The sequence below is a fragment of the Chiloscyllium plagiosum genome, chromosome 2 (assembly GCF_004010195.1).
Source record: "Chiloscyllium plagiosum isolate BGI_BamShark_2017 chromosome 2, ASM401019v2, whole genome shotgun sequence".
Taxonomy (NCBI): Eukaryota; Metazoa; Chordata; class Chondrichthyes; order Orectolobiformes; family Hemiscylliidae; genus Chiloscyllium; species Chiloscyllium plagiosum.
In genome coordinates, this window is record NC_057711.1 from 123,449,117 (window position 1) to 123,475,373 (window position 26,257).

Genomic DNA, 26,257 nt, shown 5'->3' on the forward strand with positions numbered 1-26,257 from the left:
CCTCCTTGGTCTAATATTTTATCCCCTCATTAACCATCAAAGATACTGTAAGCTTTATTAAATGCCCTCTCATCCTTATCCTACCATTTTCAATGATTGATGGACAAATGCATCCAGGTCAGTCTGTACCGCACCCCCTTTAGACTTTATAAGTTTTTATTTAATGCCATCTGTCCATTTTCCTCATATCAAAATGAATCACTTTAGATTTCTCTGCTTTTAATTACATCTGCCACTTGTCCACTTATCCCACCGACTTACTAGTGTCCTTTTGAAGTTCTGCATTGTTCCTCTCACAGTACACAATGTTGCACACTACTGCATTCTTTTTCTTGTCTCTCCTGAAATTTCAAATCCATGTTGCCATTGTCCATTTTAGCTCATGAGCTCTAACATTGCTTAAATGTCTTTTGTGTTGCTCTGTATCAAGCACCATTTGGAAACCCATGTATACGACAAGACACCCTTGTCCTCATCAACCCTTGAATAATGCATATAATACATATATACCTTAACACGTTTTCTAACACTTTCTTGTTTCTGGTCATATACGGACAATATATCACTTAAGGTCCATGATTTGATTGAGTGCATCTATCCTAACTCTGTCAGATGTAATCAGATGTAATCAATGTGAATTAACAAAAAATGCAATGTGTATAAACAGTGATCATTGCAAACAATGATCTAATTGTTATTTTGCAAAATGACCACCTTAGTAATTTCATAGTAAATGTGACTAGCTTCCATTTGTGAACTAAAGCTCTTTAACAATGTAGTGCGCAAAACAGTGAAGAGCAAGGTCATGGGGTTGTTTCAATCAATTTGCACTTCAGTTGAGCAAATGCTACAGATTATGACAAACCAAAATTATTTTTTTAACGAAGTTGAACATAATGTATGAATTTGCATTTTAGATGGTGCATTGAACTACAATTGCAGCAATTTCTTATTTTCAACTTTTCCAAACTTGACACAAGCTTGAGTAACCAAAATGGCCTATTGTGTGCAACTGGTATCAGAGCTGTGATTGTTGAGAACCATTTTCAAGTTAATTGACTTGTGAATCAAGTTAATTCAACATTCATCTACGTCATGTTGCAGGGCTATGTGAATTCATTGTGTTTTGTTGTACAACTAATGGACATTTTTGTTCCAAGATTCCAGTACGTCTCAGAAAAAGGCTATTAACTTACACAAACATAAAAAGTTAACAATAAAGCTGTTAATATTGAATTATGTGCTCATAGTTTATTATTTCAGCTTAGTTATTTTCAGACTTTACACTTTAGTCATAAATTCTTCCCTGCCACATGTCTGCACCTTCTGCCTCTTTTATCTTGGACAAAGGCTCAAATATTCAGGTTTCCGGATGGTTAGAGACTGGATGAACTCCACCTTCAGATTGCACAACAGGACCCCTTGGAAGTTCCAATGCAAGAAGTCTATGGTAATTGCCTGTAAGATTTTGCAAAAAAGAGTCAGTCTGAGCAGAGTAGAGACTTCCAACTATTAGAAATATTAGAACATAGAATCCAGACAGTGTGGAATCAGGCCTTTGGCCCAACAAGTCCACACCAACTCTCAGAAGAGTATCCCACCCAGACCCATTCCCCGACTCCATCATCCTATAACTACCCCTGACTAGTGCACCTAACACACCCATCCCTGAACACTTCAGGCAATTTAGCATGGCCAGTTCACCTAACCTGCACATTTTTTGATTGTGGGAGAAAACCAGAGCACCCAGAGGAAACCCACACAGACACTGAGAGAATGTGTGAACTCCACACAGACAATCGCCCAAGGCTGGAATTGGACCCAGGTCCCTGGTGCTGTGAGGCAGCAGTGTTAACCACTGAGCCAAATATATGGATATGTACCTGAGAAATGTTAGACAGGAGAAAACCTAGTCAAATTCCTGGGTATCTATATGACCTGATTTGACTCCCAACATCCATCCCATCCAAACAGATCTAATTTGACTAGCACAGACCTGATGATCTCTTCCAACCTACCCAGCTGCCACCTTATGACTCTTCCCATCTGTCAATCTATGTACCTCCAAATCTACCCACCTACCTTACCCCCTATCCCAGTGACCTTCTCTCCATAGCTTTTTAAAGAATCTTTGGGGCATTTGAACTTTTGCTGGGATGCGGAAGTTTAGTGTTGTAGAGGTTGGGGTGGGAAGGGTGGTGGAGGTGAAGGACCATGGCTTCTGTGAGAATTCTCTGCTGTCAATACCTTCAATGTTTGCAACAGCGAATCAATTCTGAAGAACCCTCCACTCACTCAGCAAAATCGGAGGAAGGTAAGCATTTTTGGTCTAATCAGAGTTGAAAATAGGGATCTGATCCTGATGGAAATATCTGGGCCAAGGATATGAATGCAGATGCGAACATCTTGGTGCAGTTTGGAGGATCTTTGTTAAATAGACTGCAGAAACGGCGATTAAGAATGTTTTGGAACTCTGTAGTGGGAGGGAATTAAATCCTGTAACTCAAACTGAGGTAATCTGGTTTCTTCATATTACTGAAGTGTAGGACTGGAAAAGCAAATTAAATGTACAGTCCGTCTAGTTATGTTGAATGTTACCCAAGATAAGTTAGCATGACAAAACAATGAAGAGGCTCACAGGCTGAGCTGTTTACACAATTGATTCTTTAATGTTGCCTTTCTTCTTCCTGTTGTGCATTCTAAAGGTAAAATTATGTTTTTTTTTCCTGTCGTGTCCTCCAATTTTCATTAACTTTCCAATATTCTGTGTTTTATTGATAATGCTGGCTCTGTGGATTCAGCTTCAGAAAAGAGAGCGCTCTTGCAGGGCCTACATTCAGGTAACTTAGCCACAGTTTTATTTCACTCTGCATATTCACCCATTTAAAGAGCCTTTTTTGTGCAATTACATTTTTCCTGCGCTTTGTGTCTCCCTGAGGCTCACTGGCTGTTAAATTATCTGCTTTAATTTATTGCACTGTCGGTTGGCTCATGGAATTAGACATAAGGTGTTTGTTTTCTCTTCCTCTAAGCAGGCCATTCTCTGCATGCTGGTGCCCTTGGTAATGGCTTCAGTCCCATAAAGTGAAGTATTACAGCAGCAAAAAAAATAATTTGTGCTATTCGCAACAGCCCATCTGCTGCTGCTGGCAGTTTCCTGTTACAATGGCCTGGTATTACAATGCACTGCCTCTCAAAGCATGGATATTTTTAAACATGAAAATGTGTGCAAAAAATTTAAAAAAAGAAATATTTTATGGTGTAATACCTGTAGGGAAATTATCTTCCATCCTTTATTTAAACACTAATTGTTGTAATTGCTTTAGTATTAAAAGGTTAATTGCAGTGAATCTCTTTGGGTAAGCACTGAGAGCAATCCATAAGTACAAGTGGTCATGGCTTCAGCTCCACTGATTGCACAAAAGATAGCATAAGATGACAGTGTGCAGCTCTTTTACACTGTGACAGCTATTGCTGTACACAGCCAGCTGGCTTGGATTAATTGGTGGAAGAGAAGGTCATTCTTTTGTGAAATCGTCTGGCCCTGCTACTGTGATGATCTTGTTTACTACTGAGCTCCATGCCCCTTTGATAGGGAGGGAAGTATTAAATCAAGAGATTCTTACTTGACCACTACCTATCAACCAGTGGTCTTGCTAGAAAATGCATGCTGTGAACATCAGTTGAAGATGTGTTTGAGTCCAGCTGTAATGACACTGGCAGCCTTGATGAGCTAGGATTTTTTTAAAAAGTCGCTTTGTCACCCTCTGGCAACTTGCCAGTGCCCAGTATTTGAGTACACAGAGAGTAGGAGAGAACGATTCAGAGAAAAAAGTAGGAATGGTCTCCCAGGAGAGCAGAGGAGCAGTCTGAGTTTGCATGTTTTTCAGACTGCCCACTGACATCAAAGTGCTTCTTCAGGGAAGGTTGCATGCTACAGAGAATGGAAGTGGTTTGCCCCCACTGTGGTGTGTGTCTTTTAACATCTTGCTTATGGATTTTCAGTTTAGATAGCATATTATCAGCAAACTCAAGGTTAATGATGCTCTATTCCAGTATTTATTTACAAAAACCCTTGTGTCTGTTTTTTGAGCTAACCAGCTGTACGTTGAGCAGAATTACATTTTGATAAGTTGTGCTTTGCCTGATCCCCTGCTGTCATTTTGCCATGTAACCTTTTGCAAAAACATCATTTAACAACTAGCTAAAACCTAGACTGAGAGGAGTTGCGAGGAGGTAGCCCTCCAGTCCAGCTGGAATTTGCTCATTATTTTTCCTCTATGCATCAAAATATAAGTCCATATGCAAGAAACTGTCATCAAATAATTGTGGCTCAGATTAATATTGAAATAGCAGCACTTGAATAAAAATGATTTTCTTTTCAAATGATTTTATTAACTTTTAAGTAACAACTTTACATCCCAAGCTCCCCCCCCCAAAAAAAAATCCAATTTGAGTAACACATGAGTCCACTAAACTCAAAATATGTCAATATGTTGAGAATATAAATGGTTATTAATTAGGGTAAATTGAAGTATAGTACGCACCAAAGCAAATTGTACTGAAACACAAAAGGTCTTCATTTTGTACTGTGCCTCTGCTTTGACTGATGTAAGAGAACCAAAATCATTTTAATGTTAAACGAAAGGCAAAGTCATGAAAATGCGGTTTCCTTGTTTGGCCCCTGAATTGGCTGTCTATTGAGGAGTTCTGTGGTGCATGACAAACAAGTTTCAAAATCTTCTAATTAACTTTGCCTTTTTGACTTCTAATATCATCCTGTGAGGGCCCATTTGGCTTGACATCCTTTTTAAACTGATTGGAATAAATTGGCAAGCTACAGTACCCGCATGCTGGGTACTGAGATAACTGGAACAGTACCAGAGAATGAGGCAGAATGACAATAAATGTATTAATAATGGAAATAATAATTGTGTTTAAATCAAATAGGGAGTACACTTTCAAATTTGTTCTTCAGCTATTGAGCCCATAGGTACTAAATGTCAAGTGATTTGATTATTTTGTTCATTTTAAAATTGGAAACAGTGATCTCTAAGAATAAAGGCTAGTGCTGTTCACTGGAATTATATATTGATGCTGGTGGTTCCATGGAAATGTGTTTTGAGTAACAATGGAACGGGAATGTTCAACGAAATGGGAAATTTGAAGAGTCATGTCACGTGTTTCATGAGGGGCATTACTTTCAGATTATCCATGTTGTGTAAGGTAATGGTTCTGAAAGAACTCATATTGAAGTTGCATGATGTCCACCCAATCTGATAGTGTCACACAGTCTTTGGATAGAGATTGGGAGTTCCCTAACAGTCTTCATACAGGCCCAACACCTGAGAATTCCTTAATGATTATGCCTGAGCAGAGATGTAAACTGTACTATTACTATCATACAATAAACCTTTTTGTTAACTAGGTTAATTGATTCTTCTGTTTAGACTTACCATTGATGTATCCTCTGCCACTGATGATAGGACAAATCCTGGACACAGTGTAGACAAGGTGGCAGTGATCTATTTCAGAAAACCTCCCTGTGCCACATATTGGCAGAGGTGGTAAATAAGATATGGTGCAAGGCAATCGAGGCATCTACCACAATCAGTGTTACCAGTTTCTTTTGCAATTTGATTTACTATTTTAGTTTTTCTTTCTCTCTAGTTTCTTTGTGCCTTCTGGAAATCCCTGTTCTTAATCTGAAATGATAAAAATAAGAAATCACTATCCTGAGCTAATGGCACTTTTTGGACTGTTTCCTGAAGGTGTCTTACATTGCCCCAACTTGTTCCCATATGCTAATAAAATATTCCGAAATCAGAACATAACATGTTAAATCATTGATTTAGAGATACTAGTGTGCAAGAAGATGCTAATACATACCAGGCACATGTATATATGCATACACTTATATGGGCAAGACAGAAAATGGCGTAACCATCAGAAACAAAAACAGAAGTTGCTGGAACAACCCAGCAGGTCACGGTGCATCTGCAGAGAGAAAGCAGAGTTAACGGTTTAGTTCCAGTGATTCCTCTTCAGAATTGATTGTAGGTGGAAAAAGGTTGGTATATTTGCAGGAGAAAGGGTGGGGGGTTGGGAGTGAGTAAACAGGTGGAGATGGAGTCCAGAGAGAGAGAAAAACCATTAGGCAAGCAAAGGAAGGCCAGCCTGGGGAATCAATAGCTGCTAATGGAGATAGTTATTGACTGACAATGGATTGTTTGTGGTAGCAGTCCATGTGATGACAAGGCCTGGTATGTAGGGCTGGGGTAATGACATGACAGAAGGAGCTCAGGCCCTAAAATTATTGAACTCTGTATTGACTCCAGAAGGTTACAGGGTTCCTAAGCGGAAAAAACAAAGTGTTTTCCAAGCTTGCACTAAGCTTCGCTAGATGGTAGCAAGCCCGAGACAGAGATTTTGGCCAGGGAACACTGTGGTGTGTTGAAATGGCAGGCAGTCAGAAGCTCGGTCAGTTTTGTGATCAGCATGCATGTGCTAGGCAAAACGTTCACTCAGCCTGTGCTTCATCTCCCCAATGTAGAAGACACCAGATTTATAAGCAGCAAATATAGTAGTTTAGATTATCCATCATGAGAGTCTGAGGGTACTAATGTACTCACTGGAGCTGGATAGAACATAGGGGAGTTCATTCTTTAACCCTGGTGTTTTAGCTTTAGGATTAAAACAGTTGGCCTTTCATCAACACTTGTGGATTTCTGATGGTGTATCAAGAAGATATCCCTTAGAAGATAATTGATTGCCTTTGATTTGTTCTCAGAAACAAGAATGAAAACCTCTCTCTCAGATTAGTATAACCCTTTTCTCATTTGACATCTTTATTGCTTTTTAATGTATATGCTCCTTCTTGTTTTTCAGTCTCATCATCCAGGATCTTTTTTTTTGATAATTTTGTTACTTTAATGATGTATTACCATTTTCTTTGAGAGAGAAGTGTGGATATCAGTTGAAGAAGGTAATTGTGACTGTTCACTCAGGGAGGAGATTTCAACAAGAGAAAGCAAAATACTGGGCATAGAAGGTGGAAGAGAGTGGGAGTCTGAAGCACCATATCCAAGGAGTTGTCAGAAATATGGTTGCAGTTGCTCTGCTGGTAGGAACACTTTGGGCCAGCTACACAGTAGAAGCACAGGGAAATATCTGCACTGTCCTTTGGAGCACTGAGGAGGCAGCAGGCGCACTGAAGCCAAAAAACACCAACGGAAGCTGGAAATTGAATGCCATGAGGAATGCAAGAGCACGAAGTGAGAAAGATAAATAATAGCCATGCATAAGTTGACTAGAAGCATTAAGGACTTTAAAACTGGAATCACAAGAAAGAAAGTTGTCACTAATGATCGTAATTATGTTCTGAGAGCATGGGGTGGGAGCTTCTGAATTCATACTGAGGGGTGACATGTAAGCTCCGGTTGCGGGTGCGCGGCTGGTCCTGAATACGGCACAGCAATGGAAACATCCAGGTGCCAGCATAGACACTGACTTGATGCAGCGTAGAAATGTTGTGCCAGAAGAAGCTGCACAATAGACAGAATAATTTTGGGTGAGCGATAACTGGCTGAGAATTCCCAGGCCAGGATAAGCTATAACTGATGAGAGAAAGCCAAAGGAGTGGTTTAATTACAATAACCTAAACAAATCCATGCATGGAGCCAGAATGTTGATGAGGAACCTGCTGTGAGTGACAATGATTGCTTGCTAGAAAACATATGAAAACATAGGCACAAAGCTCTCAACCCAAAATGAAGCTCCAGCCGAAAGATCCACACTGAGCTCGAGACTTCCAACATCAGAAGAAGTAGTCTTCAGAAACTTTTTTCTCCAGGATTTACAGCATGATATCCTGAATTATTTAGTTTTAATGGAATTTTTAAAGATACATTTTAGCAACATGGATAATTTTCAGACACCTGTCAAGATGGCAGCTGAATTCAGGATATGGCAAGATTGAACAGTCTCTCATTATCTGTTGATTTCCTATTTCTTATTGGCCAGAGATATTTTAAATAGTTTGTCTGTAGTCAATCTGATTTGCTCAATTATGAAAAGTAACCACTTATTTTTGCTGGACACAGATGTAGCATTATTGATATTTTTGATAGTGTGTTGCGATGCACAAGACTGTGAACATTTATATAGACCAGGAAATCTTACCATGGACTGGTAAAGATTGGGCATAGCATTCATTATTCACTCCAAACAATATGACATGAAATAGTTAGCTGATCTCTTCTTAAGACGTCAGCTATGGCTCACTCTTGCCCTCTAACTTCTGAGTAAGAATATTACTGGCTGAAGTCCCATTGCAGAGCCACAAACATAAAATCAAGGCAAATTATAGGTGTTGACTTTCAAATTAATCATTGAACCAAGGCACAATCTGATCTCCCCGATAAACATTAAAATTCCATGGCATTATTTGAAACATGACCAGCACTGAAATCCAATCATATCAATTGTACCTTTCACCTTGCTGTGAATAAATTGGCTGTTACGTTAGCTATACTGCAATAGTGAATGCAACTGAGCTTCCAACCACCATCTGCTCTAACATAAAATTGCTTACTTCTACCTCTGTAGTTCATTATATTTGTCCTTCTCTCAGTTCACTTTCTGATGAATTTCTCAATTTTTTTAACATCTGTATTATACTGTTCCACCACTATCCTTCCTAGCATCCCATTGTCCGCCTTCCACATTGACCTATCGAAAACTCTGCTGTCGACATCATAGCTTGCAGCAAATCTACAGTCCTCACCATCACCGAGCAAATCCTGTTTACCAGTCATTCTTAAGCTTCCAGACCTCCATCAGTCCATCTGCAGTAATACCTTGATTTTAAAATTTTTGTTCTCATCTTTAAACCTCTCGATGACCCCACTGTTTATCAGTGCTGTCTTCTGAATGCCCACTTCCTTGATTGTCCTACATTGACAACAGTGGATTCAGTAGTCATAAGATAAAGTTAATAGCTAAAAAATAAAGTTATTAATTAATGAACAATTCACCTATTCAAAAAAAAGCACATTCATTGATAAAACGCACTCACTACATTTAATTACATTTAATTCTTTGCAAAAGAGCAAGCATTACAATTTACACTTTCAGTTCTAAGAGACTATAACCACTTGTAGTTCTAATGCAAAACATGAATTGGCAGGCACCTGACTGTGATAATAGAAAGTTGTGAAATCAGTAATGCAGGGCTAATCCAGTAAGGTTAACCTTTATGCTTCTGTCAACAGAAAAAATCTATAGTAAGCATTACAACTCTAGACCGTTTTCTCAAATATTTAAAGGGCAAGGGTTTCAAATGCCTTCACTGCTTGATGGTTAGTTTTGATAGTTGGTGTTGATGGCTCCTTTTGACAAGTGATTTCTTTAACAACTATTTTGGACAGTTTTAGGCAGTGTCTTTCAGCGGCTCCTTGTGTTCTTTGGTTTTGATACCTGTTTCTCACAAGGTTCTGAAGCAACTTTCTTGAACATTCATATATTGATGTCCACCTTTAACCACATTTAAAGCACCTGACCTCTCCCAAACAGCGTTTGATCATCCAGAACACATTTAAAAGGATATCCTACCTCCCTGAGAGGTTTTCCAATTTAGCTAAGCCACAAAACAACATACAGGGCTTTCCAATGAAGTGTAATCTACAGATAATGTGTTTCCTACCCCTATCTAATAAAATCAGGCTTGACTGAAGGCAGCTATTGTGTTTCAATGGGAAGCTACCTCTGTGAATCATGCTAATGCAATTTGGAAACAATTCCCCATTTCCCCATCTCCCCATCTCAAAAATGATAGGAACCATATTGGAAAGGAAGACTTAAGAAATTTGACCTCTGGAGCCATTTTCAAAACTGGCCCAAACAGTTGGTCACCTATCAAATATTTCTGCCATTGGCTCAGTTCCATTTTTGCCTACGTATCCTCCTGTGAAATGCCTTAATATGTTTTACTCTATTAAAGGTGGTATGTAATTTCAAGTTATTGCTTTATATTTAAACAGAAGTTATTATTCAACCAATGTAGTTTATTTATTAATTTTCTTTCTAGACATAGTGCCATAGTGAAGAAGCTTATTTCTTAAACACTTCTATGTTTCTTGCTCATTAAAAAAACTATTCGTTTTGCATCAGTAAGCTGGTGGCATTTATAACTTCACATGTTGAGTTATCAGGGCAATTGTGTTGCTTTGCAAATTCAGTATTGGCATGAATTGTTGTTATTATCACAAAGTGAAAGGGTCAGAGAGAGAGAATTCAAATCAGGTGAGAATTAGTGAATTATTGGCACTTAAAGTAATAGGCTGTGTGCAGGTTGTTAGGATGTGACCGTTTATAAGTAAATAAGTGTGAACAATGAGACAACTTGTCCATTAATGAGAATTGGTTGTAAAGAGATTTGCACCAAGTATGGTTATCAACTTTTGCAACTAGTACTTTCTTATCTGTTTGCACCATATTCTTGTCTTGGTTTTGATTTGTTTTTCCCTAAAGAAAAATGAAACTGTATAAAAATGCTGGAAATGCATCTCACTCACTCAAGTGCTCTGCGTGATATGGCACTGTTTATTGGAAAAGTCAAATTGTTCCGTGGTGAGTACTCACAAACTGTAGTTCAACCAGCCTCTCTGAATTATAATAAATGGATCAAAGGTAATAGCTTCTTACCTTTGGGCAAAAACAAACAGTATTCCTTTTTACAAGCCTGCTCAAGCTAAATCTGATTAACAGGGAGCCAAGGTTGCCTTTTATCCCACACATTCAATGCAAGAAGATTATTCTCAGTGCATTAGTAGCTATTGACTGTAAATATATCACAACAGTATTCACATACTAGTTTTCTTCACACATCCAATTTGTACTTCCATTTAAGAGAACATGATTTCTTACAGTGAACCAATGAATTTTTGAAATTCATCATTGAACCGCTAGTCCTTGTAGGCATTAGAACCACACAGGAGGGTGGCTGCATTTGCCCTTCCTACATTTTGGGGATCTGTTCGCTTTTGTGTCTCCCCACAGTGATTCTGCTGATGGGCTGTGGGGGATTGAACCCATGGCTGTCTGTAAGTGGGCTATGGTAAAACTCAGTGTTATTCTCTTCCCTGAACTACAGGCCATGGTGGAGACAGTTAACAACCTCTTACAACCTCAAGCCTTGGATGCATGGAAGGACCTAATGACAAGCGATCAGCTGCGAGCAGCCACTATGTTACTTGATACGGTGGAGCAAGGTGCCTTTGTCCTCGCTGACAACCTGCTCAAGACAGACAGAGTCCGAGAAAACACTGAAAACATATGTGAGTATAGTTGTTGTGAAAAGCAACATTATGATTAAAGCAGTTAAGAAGCCTCTTTTTTTTTGGCAGTGAGTGATGTATGATACTATTGGAGACGTTAGTTTTCTCGAAATGAATAGCTGACACCTCATTTTTAAAAAATATTTAACAAAAGACTAAATTACATCTGTTCCAGAAAATTATCTCAAAGGTTTCTCCCAACATGTTTTGAATAAATTTAAATTCCACAGATTTGAAAATGTTGATACATGATTTTCTTTTTCCCCTTCCAGCACAGTTTTGATCAATGAGCAAGTTTTTAAATTGGTTGAATCAAATTGGCAGAAATTTTGAAAGGCCTTCATTAAAGAATGTGAAGCATGTATAGTTCATGCTGGTGCACTTCAGTGTTTACCAGTTTGTCCCTCCAAAGAGCAGCACCAGAGTACAATCATGTACTGGTGTCACAATCGCAGGTTTACCCTTTGGTATTGCCCGGAGGCCACCACAGAGAGAATTAGGGAGATGACTCCTTGGTCCAACTTTTAAAATTGTGATAAATATGAGCAGGATGGTTGAATATTCCCTTTGAAGCAGGCATAGGGATTTGGATCATTTTCTGAAATCAGCCCAACCACCATATTTTTCTACCTCCCCACCACCTCCCAGAATCCAGGTGAAAGCGTGCATCGTGGCCTCCTAAAGCAGGGATGATGGGGTGGCCAGGTTGAAAGACTGTCTCCATTCATTGGTACATTGGTCCAGTTCATGTGTGAGTCCTCACACCCCTGAAATCCCCCACCCATCCATCATATCCCAATGCACAGTCTTATAAGCAATCTTCCAGAATTGAATTCTGGTCAATTCAATGATCGCTTATCTCTTAAGAATCAAGCCTTGTTATTAGTCATTGTGTTAAAACACATCATGCAGTATTCCATTAAGACAGGGATTTGTTAATTCCTTTTGAATTATGTTTCTCACTCCAGACTAAGGATATCCCATGATGCCTTTGAGCCAATGTCAACCACGTCACCTTCTCAATTCTGCCAATTTCATGGAAACTGTGGAGGGTCTCAAATGCCCAGCCCCAAAAAGAGGCCAGCAAGTGTTGTGTGCAGGTCCTTGACCTTCCTCCTTGCCCAAACTAATAAAAATATTCAGTGTTAGAAATGGGAAGTTGCACTTACACATGTGGAAGTCATGCACCTCCATTTGTAAATGTTTGATGTGGCTTTGCCTTTTGTCTAGAGCAGGATAATCTGACCTCCACATTATACTTCTGCAGTAATAGAAAAGACAGTTGTTGAGATGGATTGTCCAGGTGCATTTAAGGGAAAACTAAAAATAAGTGTGATGAAAAGATAATATAAAGGTAATGGTATAATATGTTATCAGTATATTAAGGTTATATTGATAATGAGATAATTAAAAGTGATCAAATTGAGCATAAACTTTGACATGGACAGGTAGGGTCAAATGACCTGCTTCTATGCTGAAAGACACATTAAAAATGGCCACCATTTGAGAGCATCTTTCTTTTATTAAGATTTTATCAATACTTTACCAAAACTTGAAAAGACAGTTCATAAAGAGTTCTAATATGGAATGGCAGACATCAATATGTGGTGTGTTATAAATGGTTTCCACAATTGCTTCTCTGTGTTCTTATATAAACAGTGTTAGAGGTTGCCCGCTTGAGCACAGATGGAACATCAGAAGATTTGCAATTTCCGCAAAATGGAATAAATGGGAACTCCATCCAACTTTCTGCAAGTACTCTGAAAAAGAATGGTCGTAATGGTAAGATTTAATTGAAATTAGTTCCTCTAAATAAGGAGTATAAGATATGGGCTTGGGAATCATTAGAATCCAAATGCCTCAGTAAGGGCTGGTTTAAAGGAGTTACTTTGCAGTGTTGAAGCTCTAGGAGGGTGAAATCACCAACTCTCTCCAAATAAGCAGCTTGCTGAAGGAGAATTGGTCACAAGTGTGGACGTTGAGCTGAACAATTGTTGGCCTCCCACCCACAACAGAAATCCATGTAATCAGTGGTGCCATGCTATTTCATAGCAACATCGGTGCAACCATTGTTCCCGTTGATGCTATTTATGTTCAGACCACCCACATTCAAACATGGACCTGTTTGAAATGAATGCAACACTCCCTCATTACCTGCCTAAAGTCAAATGAAAATAAACAAATCAGGATTAAGGGAAATAAGAACTGGGTCAAATTCAGCAAAACCAGATGTCATTCTCTAGCAGATTTCCAATGGGAAGCAAAGATGAAAATCTTCCCCAAGCATCATAGGGCCTATGTTGAAATATATTATTGAAAGTTAACCACTAAAAATTTTGTCAGGGCGTTGTTAAAGACCAATCGTAGTGAACTCATGATGATTTGCTCCAGGGATTTGTGTAGAAATTGAATTATGGACCTGAATTCAGACTTGCTTGATAGTTAAAGGAGTAAATCATCTGTGCAGCTAATATTGAGTAATCGAGACATAGCTAACTGCCCAATAAAAATGCAACAATTCTACAGATAATTCTGATATCAGCATTTTATTGAGTTGGAATTGTAGTTTTTTTGTGTTCAGTACTCAAACTTCAATTATGGTTTGAAGGAAGTATAGAAGGGAATCAATTTTATCGACATGTCAGTCCAACAATAAGACACTGGTATGTTTCAGTGCCTTAATGCTTGTGCCAGAAAAGTTGATTGAAATTCAGAACATTTCAAACCATTATTTCTTACAAATAACTAACCCATTTTAATCTACTTCATGCATGTTAGATGGGGAAAAACTCAACATTGAGGATATTTAGGAGTTTGTTTCAGTATTTTCATTTTATATGCTTTATTGAGAATGTACATCTATCGTGAGTATTGAATAAATCTGATATAATCCAGTACCTTCACTAAGGAACAGCTAGTTCTACTAGTCATAGTAGTCATACAGCACGGAAACAGACCCTTCGCTCCAACTAGTCCATGCTGACCATAATCCCAAACTAAACTATTCCCACCCGTCTGCTCCTGGCCTGTATCCCTCCAAACATTTCCTAATGATGTACTTATCCAAATGTCTTTTAAACATTGCAATTGTACCTACACTTCCTCAGGAAGTTCATTCCACACACAAACCACCCTCCATGTATAAAATTTGCCTCCATATCTTTTTTAAACCTTTCTGCTCTCACATTAAAAATGTGCCCGCTAGTCTTGAAATCCCCATCCTAGGGAAAAGACAACTACCATTAACTCTATCTATATCCCACGTTATTTTATAAACCTCCATAGGTCGCCTCTCCATCCCCTAAGCTCCAGTGAATAAATCCCAGCCAACAATTGGCAAATTTATCACAAAAGCATGTGACTGTTTTGGCACAGCAGGAGCTCATCATGCCTACACAGATTGTTAAATGGATGATCATTTCCTAGTACCAATCTCTTGCTTTTTTTCTATACCATTGAACATTATTTTCATCCAGATAATTGATCTATGCCCTGTTGAATGCTGAATTGAACTTGCCTCTGCAACATTTCCAGGCAATGCATTTGAAACCTTAACTATGCACAGTGTGAAAAAGGCTTTCCTCACTTCACCCTTAATTTGTTTTGCAGATAACTCAAATCTATGTTCTTTGTTCTTGTTTCATTTGAGTCGGGACAGTTTCTCCCTATCCAGTCTGCTGATGATTTTGGAAATCTCTATCAAATTGCACTAAGCCTTCTCCCACAAGGAGAACAGTTCCAACTTCTTCAATCTATCCTCATAACCAAAGTGTTTCATCCCTGGAGAGAGGTTCTGCTTAGAGAATACAAGATACTAGGCACTATATTGAAAATTACAGCCTCAAAGGTATGGATTATATCTGAAATTCATACACATGGGGCACGTCAAATTAGAGAGATGACCAAGTAATGCAAGAAATGACAAGGGACAAAAGAGAGACCTAGAGTGCTGGTACATAGTTCCTTGAAAGTGGCATCACATATAGACAGAGTGGTAACAAAGGCATTTGGCACACTTGCCTTCATCGGTCAGAGCATTGGATACAGGAGTTGGAACGTAATGTTATGGCTGTACAAGACATTACTAAGGCCACATTTGGAGTACTGTGTACAATTCTGGTGACCCTTCTATCGGAAGGATGTTATTAAACTGGAATGGGAGCAAATAGATTTCCAAGGATTTTACTGAGACTGGAAAGTTTGAGTTAGAAGGAGAGGCTGGATAAGCTGGGACTTTTTTTTCCTTGGAATGCAGGAAGCTGTGGGGTTTATAAAATCATGAAGGGCATGAGCAGGATGAAAAGGTCTTTTCCCTAAGGTCGGGGAGTCCAAAACTAGAGGGCATAGGTTAAGGTGAGAGAGGAAGATTTAAAAGGGACCCGAAAGGCAACCTTTTCACACAGAGGGTTGTGTGTACAGAATAAGTTGCAAGGGGAGGAGGTGGTAGAGCAGATAGAATTACTACATTTAAATGACATTTTGATAGGAAAAAGGTTCGGAAAAGTTTAAAGGGATATGGACTGAACACAGGTAAATGGGGCTTGTTCAATTTAGGAAACCTGGTTGGCAAGGAGGGCCTATTTCTGTGCTGTAAAGCCCAGAGATTCTATTAATGGATTCTAATTTGTGCGCCATTGGTTACAGTATTGTAAATAGTACTATTGGGAAAGTTTACACCTGAACTGTATTGGGTCCAGTATTCTTGCTACCTATATAATTGGGAAACAGAGAGGGTTTAAAACTAACTAATGGGGAGGGATCAATGTTTTTATGTGGACAACGCTGGTCAGGCCAGTATTTATTGCCCACCCTGAATCTCTCTGGGGGCCATTAATAGTCAACCACCTTGATGTATCTGGAATCACATGCAGGTCAGATAAGGTAAGGGTAGCAGATTTCCTTCCCTAAAGGATATGAGTGAACCACATGGATATTTACAATGATTTAATGGTCACCTGCAGCTGTATAATCTTTGGACACCAATAAGACATTTGATAAGGTGCCACATTAAATGTTATTGCAGAAAATAAAAGCTGACCTTTGGGGAGTGACATATTAATAAGGACAGAAGATTGGCTGACTGGCAGAAACAGAGTGTGTGCACCAAGGGACCTTTGATTGGCAACGGATTATGTGGGAAAATGTAAAGTTCAATTTGGCAGGAAGAACGAAAAAGCAATACTGGATGACTACAGAATTTAGAGGTGCAGTGAGATTTAAATGATTCTGGTGCTCGAATCACCGAAGGTTAATATGCAGATACGCAATGTGGTTGACTCATAACTGCCCTCTGGGTAATTAAGGATGGGTATTAAATGCTGCCTACTCAGTTTCAAGGGTAAAGGGGAATGTGGAATTCAAAACACAAACAAATCCATCCTGATCTTATTAAACGGTGGAATAGACATGAGGGACCAAATAGTCTACTGTCGTTTTGTATGTTCACATCACTTACACAGAGATTATTTCTAATTGCAAGGAAGGCTGAATGTCTGTGCTTCACAATGGATTTTGTTTTTGAGATTATCTGAAGTCTTATTGTTCAAAAGTCTGGTTATCAAATAGACTGTGATGAATATAGGGTTAGTGAATGCAAATATTTCTTCTGCACTGGCCAAACAAATGTAGACTATATACTTTATTCAAGCAACTTTTTCACCATGGTTAGAGGCTCTGTCTAAATCCAATGCTATTTTATAGGTTTTGGAAATCAAATTAATTTAAGACTACAACATTTTGTGCCGGCTGCAAGAAAGATCAGCTTTGCTGAACTTTTGGGTCAGGGAAAGGTGAAACTCCACTGCATTCAGGCTTTCAAAGAAACACAATTACAGTCTCAATCTATTTTTAAATAATCACCGAACATCCATTTCTTGAAATGTCAGTAAAGGTAATATGTCATATCCCTTTGTTGCAGGTGAGATAAGAGTGGCTTTTGTCCTCTACAATAATTTGGGAAGCTATCTTTCTACAGAGAATGCCAGCTTCAAGCTAGGAAGTGAGGCGATGTCAACGAATCACACTGTTATAGTCAACTCACAGGTCGTCTCTGCAGCAATAAATAAAGAAAGTAACCGAATCTATTTGGCAGCGCCTGTCATTTTTACCTTAAAGCACCTTGATGTAAGTAAGAAAATCGATTCACTCTGTGTTCAATGTGCAGTTTTCACTTGTGCGTTTCCCTTTACTCCCTCAACACTTTCCAATCTACCACTGTCTAATCCCCCTGCATTTGTACTTTAAATTGGTCAAGTAGTCTTAATAAAAGCAAAATACTGTGAATGCTGCAGATCTGAAATAAAAAACATGTAAATGGAAAATGTCAGTTGGTCTGGCAGGATCTGTGAAGAAAAAAATAGAGCTAACATTTCAATTCCAATATGACTTTTTCATTAACTCTCTGCCTTATTTTATCGTTGGTACAAACTTGCCAAGGTTTTTTTTCATGTTTCTGATTCAGCCAACTAGTCACAGTTGTTATAACAACTTGCAAGATAATTGAACAATGAGCCCGTTTATATGATGAAGAGTCACATTGTTATTTTTATTTTCACTGTTTCAATATATTCATTACTTCGCATCTATCATGTTGATTTCGGAACATAAGAAGTAGGAGTAGGAGTGGATGATCCTGCTTGCATGGCTGCTCCACTATTCAGTCAGAGCTTAGCCTCGATAACACATTTCTGCCAGTTTCCCTTAACACTCAATTCCCCCTCTGATATAAAGGAGGTGCAAGTAATTAAGACTACCAGAAGCTTTATCCATGACGTGTGTGAAGGTGACAGGGTATTACAGAACCCAAGTTGCATTATCATATATTTGGAAAGTTCCCTTATGACCTTTTCAAATACCATAATTTCAATGTCTTGTTCAGCAATGCATGGCTTATTACATTCTTTGGTTAAATTAAAACTGCAGGAATACTTTGCTTCCCTCAGAACCTGCAATGCATCCCCAAACCAAGGTGAGAGTGAGCATCCTTGTGAATCTTTACATTAAATGCCCGATAATTAACAGAGATCCTCAGTTTGCCATCTTCTTTCCCACGTGGGCTATCAGAGAGGTGTGGATTTGATGAGATTTGAATGATACTTCACTCCAAAGACTTCTGCAGGGAGTCCTAGATATCCTCCCAGAGATAACATGGGATCCAGAATGGTGGACCTTTACTGGATGATCACCTTTAGTCTCAAGGAGAAAGTGAGGACTGCACATGCTGGAGATTAGATTTGAGCATGTGGTGCTGGAAAAAGACAGGTTAAGCAGCATCCGAGCAGCAGGAGAATCAACGTTTCAGGCAAAAGCCCTTCATCAGGAATGAGGCTGTGGGCCGAGAGGGTTGTGAGATAAATGAGAGGGGGTCAGGCTGGGAGGAAGGTAGCTGAGGGTGCAATAGGTAGATAGAGATGGGAGTAATGGTGATAGGTCAGAGATGAGGGTGGAAAAGCTCTAGTCTCAGTCTCGTTGCCTACCACAATAGTCAGTGTTGCCATCATCCTTACTGAGCATTTTCTCACACTTGGCGAGAATAGAAAGAAATTGCCCTCTCTTTAAGTCACCGAGGACTCATTTAAGTCACCAAGGTCCATCTTTGAAATGTGATTAGGGACATCTTCTCCATTTGGTCCAATCTTCATGACAGTGGCAAGTTTAATGATCCTCAGTGGGCATTCTGAATTGGAGCTAAGAAGCCTTGTCACTGAAACTGGTGATCTGCATGGCTGCACGACTTTCTCACCCAGTGACAAGGGTGGTTCCCAGGGTAATACCAGTAAGAGCATCGTTACATGTAACCAGTGATATTCTAAGAAGACTCAGCTATCAAGGAGCCTTTGAGAACAGCAGAGGTGTGGGCAGAGTGACAGAACAGCCCAATTCCCTACTAATTAAACAATCCCAGGGTATCACACAGGCTGACCCATGTTATGTGCATGAACCAAGACCAATGACTCCTAAGCCCCATCTGCTGACCTCATAAATTATTACTCATGTTGATTACCAAGCATGCTTTTCAAGGAGTCCCTGACTTTTCTTAACATTCAACCCTGATACCACAGTTATTCTGAACTACCTCACTTCCACTTAGTATTGATCAAGTCACAAGCTACCATAAAAGATAGGTTACTAAAACTGGATTTCCAAGAGGGAGAGCTTGTTCCGCCATGATAGAGGATGGCCTGACCTCTGAAGAGCTGAGATCTGGATGAGGGTGGAAACATTGATCATCTCAGCTGCCTAGGCAAGGTGATTTTGTAAAGATTGGTGAGCAACAGTTAATATCACTGCTCCTACATCAGTTGAGCACAATGCTTCAAATCTCATGCCTGCTCTAGGTCATGTCACTCTCCCTTTACATAAGACCAAGCCATGTTGTAAAAGGACCTTTCTCCCCCAGCCTGGCTCTTAGTGGGAAGCAGTGCACCTGACTGACAATAGCGGTGGTGCTTGTTAAGGGCAGTCTCATTTGTAGTGCCCAGCCCTGTTATAATTCCAACACGTCCTCAGAGTATCCCTCCAACAGGACCAGCCACAAAGCTTAACCTGGAGACAGGACAGCAAGGATGGATCTGCTCTTGCTGTGCAGCAGTCTGTTCCACCTGCCTCCTCAGCCTGAGGTCTGCATGCCTGTCTGTTCTAACAGACACCCCCCTAATGGTAGCCTCTTTCTTGGTCTTTGGAGTTAAATTTTTCTCCAAGGTCAAGATGATGTTAGCCAATACTTCAAACAAAAACAATTCAGGTTTGTCACCTTCTAGCCTGTTCAACTCTATTTTGATGTTCCCATCCCTCACCAGTTCAGCTAGATGGTTATTCCACTGGCCACAAATCTTACAAACCTTAAGAGGAACCGAGGCTAAAACTAGGAAAACAATACTTGCAATGGATTAAGTCAGCAGTTGCACATCTTAGATGAGGAATCCTTTGTTTCCGTCTTTCCTTTACTCTACTAGGCCTCTCTCTTCATCCTTAGTCTGATAAAGTCACTGTTCACTCCAGGGCAGTTATGCAGGGACTATTTAGCTTCCCTGCTCTGTGCCTTCCCTCACTATTGCTACTTGCTATTGGAAGCCCCACTATATTCTTAGTCAGTGAAAGTGATTGTTTTTGAGTTCCTCTTCCCTTTACTAAGATTATTTAGGTGCTTTTACTGTGAAGACCCATACTAAATATTTGTTTGTTATCTCCCATTTTCATGTTTAACATTATCAATCCCCCAAGGAGAATCCTCTAAGGAATCGATGTTTATTTCTTACTTCATTTATACATGCTTAGAGATTTTTTTGCTAGTTTACTCTCATAATCCATTTTCAGTTTTTTTTTTAAATCATCCTTTTTTTCTTTTAAACTCTGTAAACCTTCAACTTACCATTGATCCTTCCAATATTGAATGTCTTTTATTTCAGTTGGATCCCATGCCTAAATATTTGTTAGCCACAGGTGGTTCATACCTTTCATACTGTTTCTTTACCAATGGAATAAATATTTGTGGAAAATAATGAAGTACCTTATGAAATGCCTGCTCCAGCTGATGTACCTTTTTAATCTAGTTTCGCAGTCCAATTTCACTAATTCGGTCTTCGTACTTTCATGATCACACAAGTCATCAATTTCATTACCAAGTTTTTCACGTTCTATCTAAATATAAGATTCTCACATTTTGTGATCACTCTTCCGAGAGGATTCTTTACTATGAAATCATTAATTAAACCTCTTTTTCCATATTAATAAACTGTCTGTTCCTTGGTTTCAAAGATAAACTTTTCTAAGTGTATCTAATGAACTCATCCTCTAGGCTACCTTTACCAATTTGGTGTGTCCAAGCTATGTGAAGATGAAAACCACCCAATATAATTGTAATACCTTTCCCCACAAGTCCCTGGCATTTTTGATCTATATCCTGTTTTACTGTGAAGCCACGACTAGGTGGCTGGTAAACTACTCCCTCCAGTAACCTTTCCTCCTTGCTACTTCATATTTCTCCATATCCAGACTCTACATTTTGATTTTCTGAGTTAGGATCATTTCTCACTGCTGCGCTGATCACATCCTTTATTAACAGAGCCATCCACCTTTTTTTCCTTTCTTCTTGTGCTTCTAAAATGTCAACAATCTATAAATATTCAGTACTAACCTTGGGTCACTTTGCAGCCACATGACTTTAATAGCTATCAAATCATACATACTTATTTTTGTTGTGCCATCAGCATATCTGTTTTGGTACAAATATTGTGTGGGTACAGAAAAGAAGCCTTTATGTTTGTCTTTTCATCATGCTTCCTTACTCTTGACCCTATTTGCTCATGCAAACTTATGTGTCCTTCTATTGCATTCTAGTTATCATAATCCATAAGGATGACTGTTGCTTAGTTCTGCCTAAATACCTCTGCTAAGCTTTAAGCATCACCATCATTGTTTAGTTTGAAGCCATATCTAATGTGCTAATTATGTGTTTGATTTGCCAGGTCACTGATCATAGCATAGTTCAGGTAAAACCTGTTCAAATGCAACAACTCCCTCTTTCCCAGGTACAAAGACCAGTTCCCCTTCAACTGAAACCCAATTCTTTTGCAACAAACTTAACTTCCAACATAAACACTGCATATGTGAGAATTTTGAAATAAAAACAGAAATTGCAGGTCTAGCAGCATCTATGGAGAGAGAGACCGAGTTAATGTTTCAAGTCTGGTATGAGTTTTTCTGTGGAGTTTCTCCAGCATTTTTATTTCATAATCACATTAACTTCATGGAGTTTTCTTATAACTCAGGTTGTAGTCGAGAGATTTTTACCTGTAATCTGAGATATTTCAATTCATCTGCAAAAGTAAAAGGTGGGTACCATGAGCCAAAATGGGATTACAATCTCTCAGGAAGTAAGGGCCACCATAGAGCTCCAACAGAGTTATTACATCATGTTTCCATTCCCACAGGCCCTTGCCCACCCCCTGTTCTCATCAGGCATCCCCTCACAACCTCGGATCTCACTGAGGGCTATGACAATTTTCAGCCAAGGAATGGGCTCACAATAGGAAAATATTTGGGAAGCCCTGAATTAATAACTGACATGATACAGTCGCAAAATATTGTGAGAGTATTTTTCCAGAAATACTTGAAACTGTGAGAAATATCTCGACTGACTACCAAGACCTTTTGAGGCCAGATTCCATGATGTGCTATTGTGTAGAGAAAGGAGCCATCAGGCTAGTGAAGGGAGACACTATTTCACAGGCAAAGCCAAGATATAATCTAACTTTACAGCCAGCTATTTGGGAGGTGCTTTTCCATCTATTATTTTAACAATTAAAGAGATATTTAAAGCATAATCAAATTCTGCAGCAACCAAGAATTGATTTTCTTTAGAATTGTTTGCTGGATAGTGGATGAGTCTTTACAAATCTCTCAAGTCTCATTAGCGTTACTTGAATCTTCACTCAGATATAGCTGAGTTGACAGAAATAAAGAAGAATGTTCAATTATTCCATGTCAAACAATGCATTAACAATTTGCAACTATTCTATAAGGTGATAAAGTTCAGGCAAACTGTTTATTTTGAATTCTCCAAATGACAGTTTAAAAAGATTGTGGGTGTCGGAGGCAACTAAATTGGTCTTTCATAGAGTCATAGAGGTCTCCAGCACATAAAAAACACCATTTGACCCATTGAGTCTGTGCCAGTCAGAAAAATAACTCTAATCTCATTTTCCTACCACATTTTCCAGCACAATTGAAACAATTTTAACCACCTTAGTTGTGTGGGATCAATGTGTTTGGAGAGCTTAAAATGAGATGACATTCTTAAGTGCAGTAAAGTCTGAAAATCTCATTGGGATCTGACTGTATGTTGGTTTGGGGACACCTACTTCGATAATAACCACAACAGTGGTGGAGGATGCACATTTTTTCAATGCACTGTCTTTTCTGAAGTGTAGACATCAGTTTCTCCCTCTCGGTCAATATTTCCCAGCTATATTGTTTTATTCTCTTCAGGTCTGGTTTTAACTTGATATTAGAGTTTTTCATTTAAAATTTCATCAAGATATTCTATTATCAGAAATCCCAAAGTGTTACAATTGTAGTCTTCAACTTCAGCTATAAAAATAAGCATTATATCAGGTTCATTAGCTACTTCTTTATGTCAGCTCAATAATGCAAACTATTGTTACTGTCAGCCATTTCTAAGGGAAGGCTTGCTGCTGTTTGCAAAAATGCATAAAAACACATTCAAAACTTTGTTGTTAGTCACAAACATCTTAGATGTTTTTCCTCTAATACACCCTGTGCTCCTACTTTTCACTTATTCTATACTTCTGTTACTTTTTGTTAATAACTTTGATTTGTCTACCTGATTGTATAATTACGCAAAGCCCCTTCAAGCCATTAATTGTTTCATCTGTCCCATAGCCATGTCCATTTTTCAGTTGTTGGCAGGTTTGACATACTTGCCAAATTGTGCAGATGAGAAACAAGTAAGGATGTAGAAACGATTCCTACGGAGCACTTCTTGACACATTCCCTATGCTACCATAATTCTCAACATTGTTGTCAGTCCCCCATCTTTTCACCACTCTCAGGTTTCACACTCAAACCACAATGTTCTGTTCAGTTAGAAGATGTCCCATATAGAAATCTGCTAAACACTTTGGGGGAATTTCCAAACAATCTATATTATTGCTCAATCCAATCTATCTGTGATGCCTTCAGAGAGCTTGACGGTTTGCTCAGCAGTATTTTTCCATTCTAATTTCAGGCTGGCTGCCTGTGTTTTTTTTTATTAATTCTTATTAAAATGTTCCTGGTAAACAACTTGGTTCAACTAAGTGGTATGTTCTTCATGCGCCAATTAAATCAAGGTCTAATGACAGGCTTGCTGACTCTCAATTCTCTTTCAATGTTCAGTGGACATTGCCACTTTAATAATCAAATGGGGTCACAGTAATACACAATTGGCAGGCACTGTTAAATTGCTTGATCTGAATTGCAAATGAAGCAGATGGTTGTTACAGAGTTGATTTTAGTTGTGGTTTCAAATTAATCAAAACCAAAGAATTAATTTGGTAATAGTGAAGTGCTTGAGAGCAATCTGAATTTTATAGCTTCAACATGGAGAATGTGACATGTAACAGATTGCTTCTTGACTGAGGAATGAATGTATTGAAGAACTGGCTCACAGGAGGAGAGATGGTACTTGTCACAGTTTGAAAGGTTTTATCTTTTTTTTTGTTTCAGCTCCAAAACAATTTTAACCCTAATTGCTCATTCTGGAGCTACTCAAAGCGCACCATGACAGGATATTGGTCGACACAGGGTTGCAGAATGCTGGGCTCAAACAGGACACACACCACATGTTCCTGTAATCATCTCACAAACTTTGCCGTCCTCATGGCACACAAAGATGTTAAGGTAAGTTTCAGGTCAGAAAGTTTCAGGTCTTTATGTCCAAGCACTGGATGATTGCTTATTGTGGAAATCAAAACAATCTCTGTTAATTCAGAGGATCTCAATCAAACTGGTTGTACTTGCTCTATATTGCTGGGCCAGTGAAATGAAATGACATTTCTGAGAATCAAAGCAAGTATTAACTATTTTACAGTGCATCATGGAAAAAAATACTGTTCACAGGAGTGAAGGAAACTGGACACGAGGTGAAATATTTCAACATGTACTGAGTCGATAGCTCCACACTAAATCCCTTCTTGATGTTTGTCATACACAGATTGAACTGAGCCACGTTAAGATCTTCATCTTATTTATCTGGTTTAAAGCTCTTTCATCCGATTGATTCAGTCATTTTGGATGTTAACGTTAGTTAGAACCCTTGAATTTTGAATCACCTTGTTTAGTGATCATCTAACAATAGCAACATTTTATTACTCAATGATAAATAACATGTAACAGCCTGAAAATTTTCTCCCTCCTCCACACTCCACCATAGTTAGGTTCTTGTGCAAAATCGTACAAAAGCCACAGGCTAGAGCACTGTTGATGCGTGACTGGTGAGAGAGCAATGTCTGCAAATATTTTAATATCTTAAGACATTAAAACCAATTGCATCTTAAAACCCTTGTATACTATTTGTTTTATTTGTTTATTTGTTTTATTTATTATTTCATTCACTCTGTGCGTTTTTCTAAGGGTGATAAAGCTGTAGAGCAGCACCTCTAAGAGTTGTTCCTTTCAGTTTATTTTTCAATCAGTTATGTTTGAGATTCTCATCCCACATTTTCATTTTATTTGTCTCTAACTGCTTTCCATGTTCACAAAAGGAAAAATAAGTTCTTTAATTGACATAAATTGATCCTTTCCTTTTTAGCTCTTTCTTTAAATCGATTTTTAAAAATGCATTCCCATATATCTGAGGTCATTGCGATGTTTTCATTGCACTGTTTGTGTTAAAGAGACAGGATTTACAGACATTAATGTGCCTGCACTGAAAACAATACATTCAGCGATTTCAGGCCAATTTTTTGATATAGTTGGTAACAATTAACTGTTGCTTGATTTCAGCCAGTTCAGATGTTGTAGTTTTAGGCTCCAAGGTCCAGTTGTGGTGCAATGGTAGTGTCCATGCCCTGAACTAGGGTAACCTGAGTTCAAGTCCTATCTGTGCCAGATGTATGTAATAACATCTTTAAAAGGTTGTTTCGGGAAACAGATAGTGTTAGGTTCCTATGGCGACATTGAGATGTACAGCATGGAAACAGACACTTCAGTCCAACTTATCCATGCTGACCAGATATCCCAACCCAATCTAATCCCATCTGCCAGCACCCAAAACCAGCCATATTTATCCAAACCCTTCCTATTCATTTACCAATCCAGATGCCTTTTAAATTTTGTAATTGCACTAGCCTCCACCACTTCCTCCGGCAGCTCATTCCATACGCGTTCCACCCACTGTGTGAAAAAGTTGCCCCTTAGGG

General features: G+C 38.8%; 1 protein-coding gene across 22 annotated transcripts in view; it reads left to right on the forward strand.

Moving 5' to 3' along the window:
* Positions 1–26,257, forward strand: part of adgrl3.1 (adhesion G protein-coupled receptor L3.1) — a 682,401-nt gene that overhangs the window by 553,392 nt on the left and 102,752 nt on the right. For 19 of the 22 annotated variants that reach the window (XM_043717822.1, XM_043717936.1, XM_043717949.1 and 16 more), the window contains 5 exons: positions 2,802–2,840; positions 11,153–11,336; positions 12,996–13,118; positions 17,254–17,459; positions 24,564–24,737. In XM_043717822.1, the coding sequence (XP_043573757.1) occupies positions 2,802–2,840; positions 11,153–11,336; positions 12,996–13,118; positions 17,254–17,459; positions 24,564–24,737 (726 nt within the window). The remainder of the gene's footprint in view (positions 1–2,801; positions 2,841–11,152; positions 11,337–12,995; positions 13,119–17,253; positions 17,460–24,563; positions 24,738–26,257) is intronic. The other 3 variants (XM_043717873.1, XM_043717900.1, XM_043717974.1) reach the window with 1 other exon arrangement.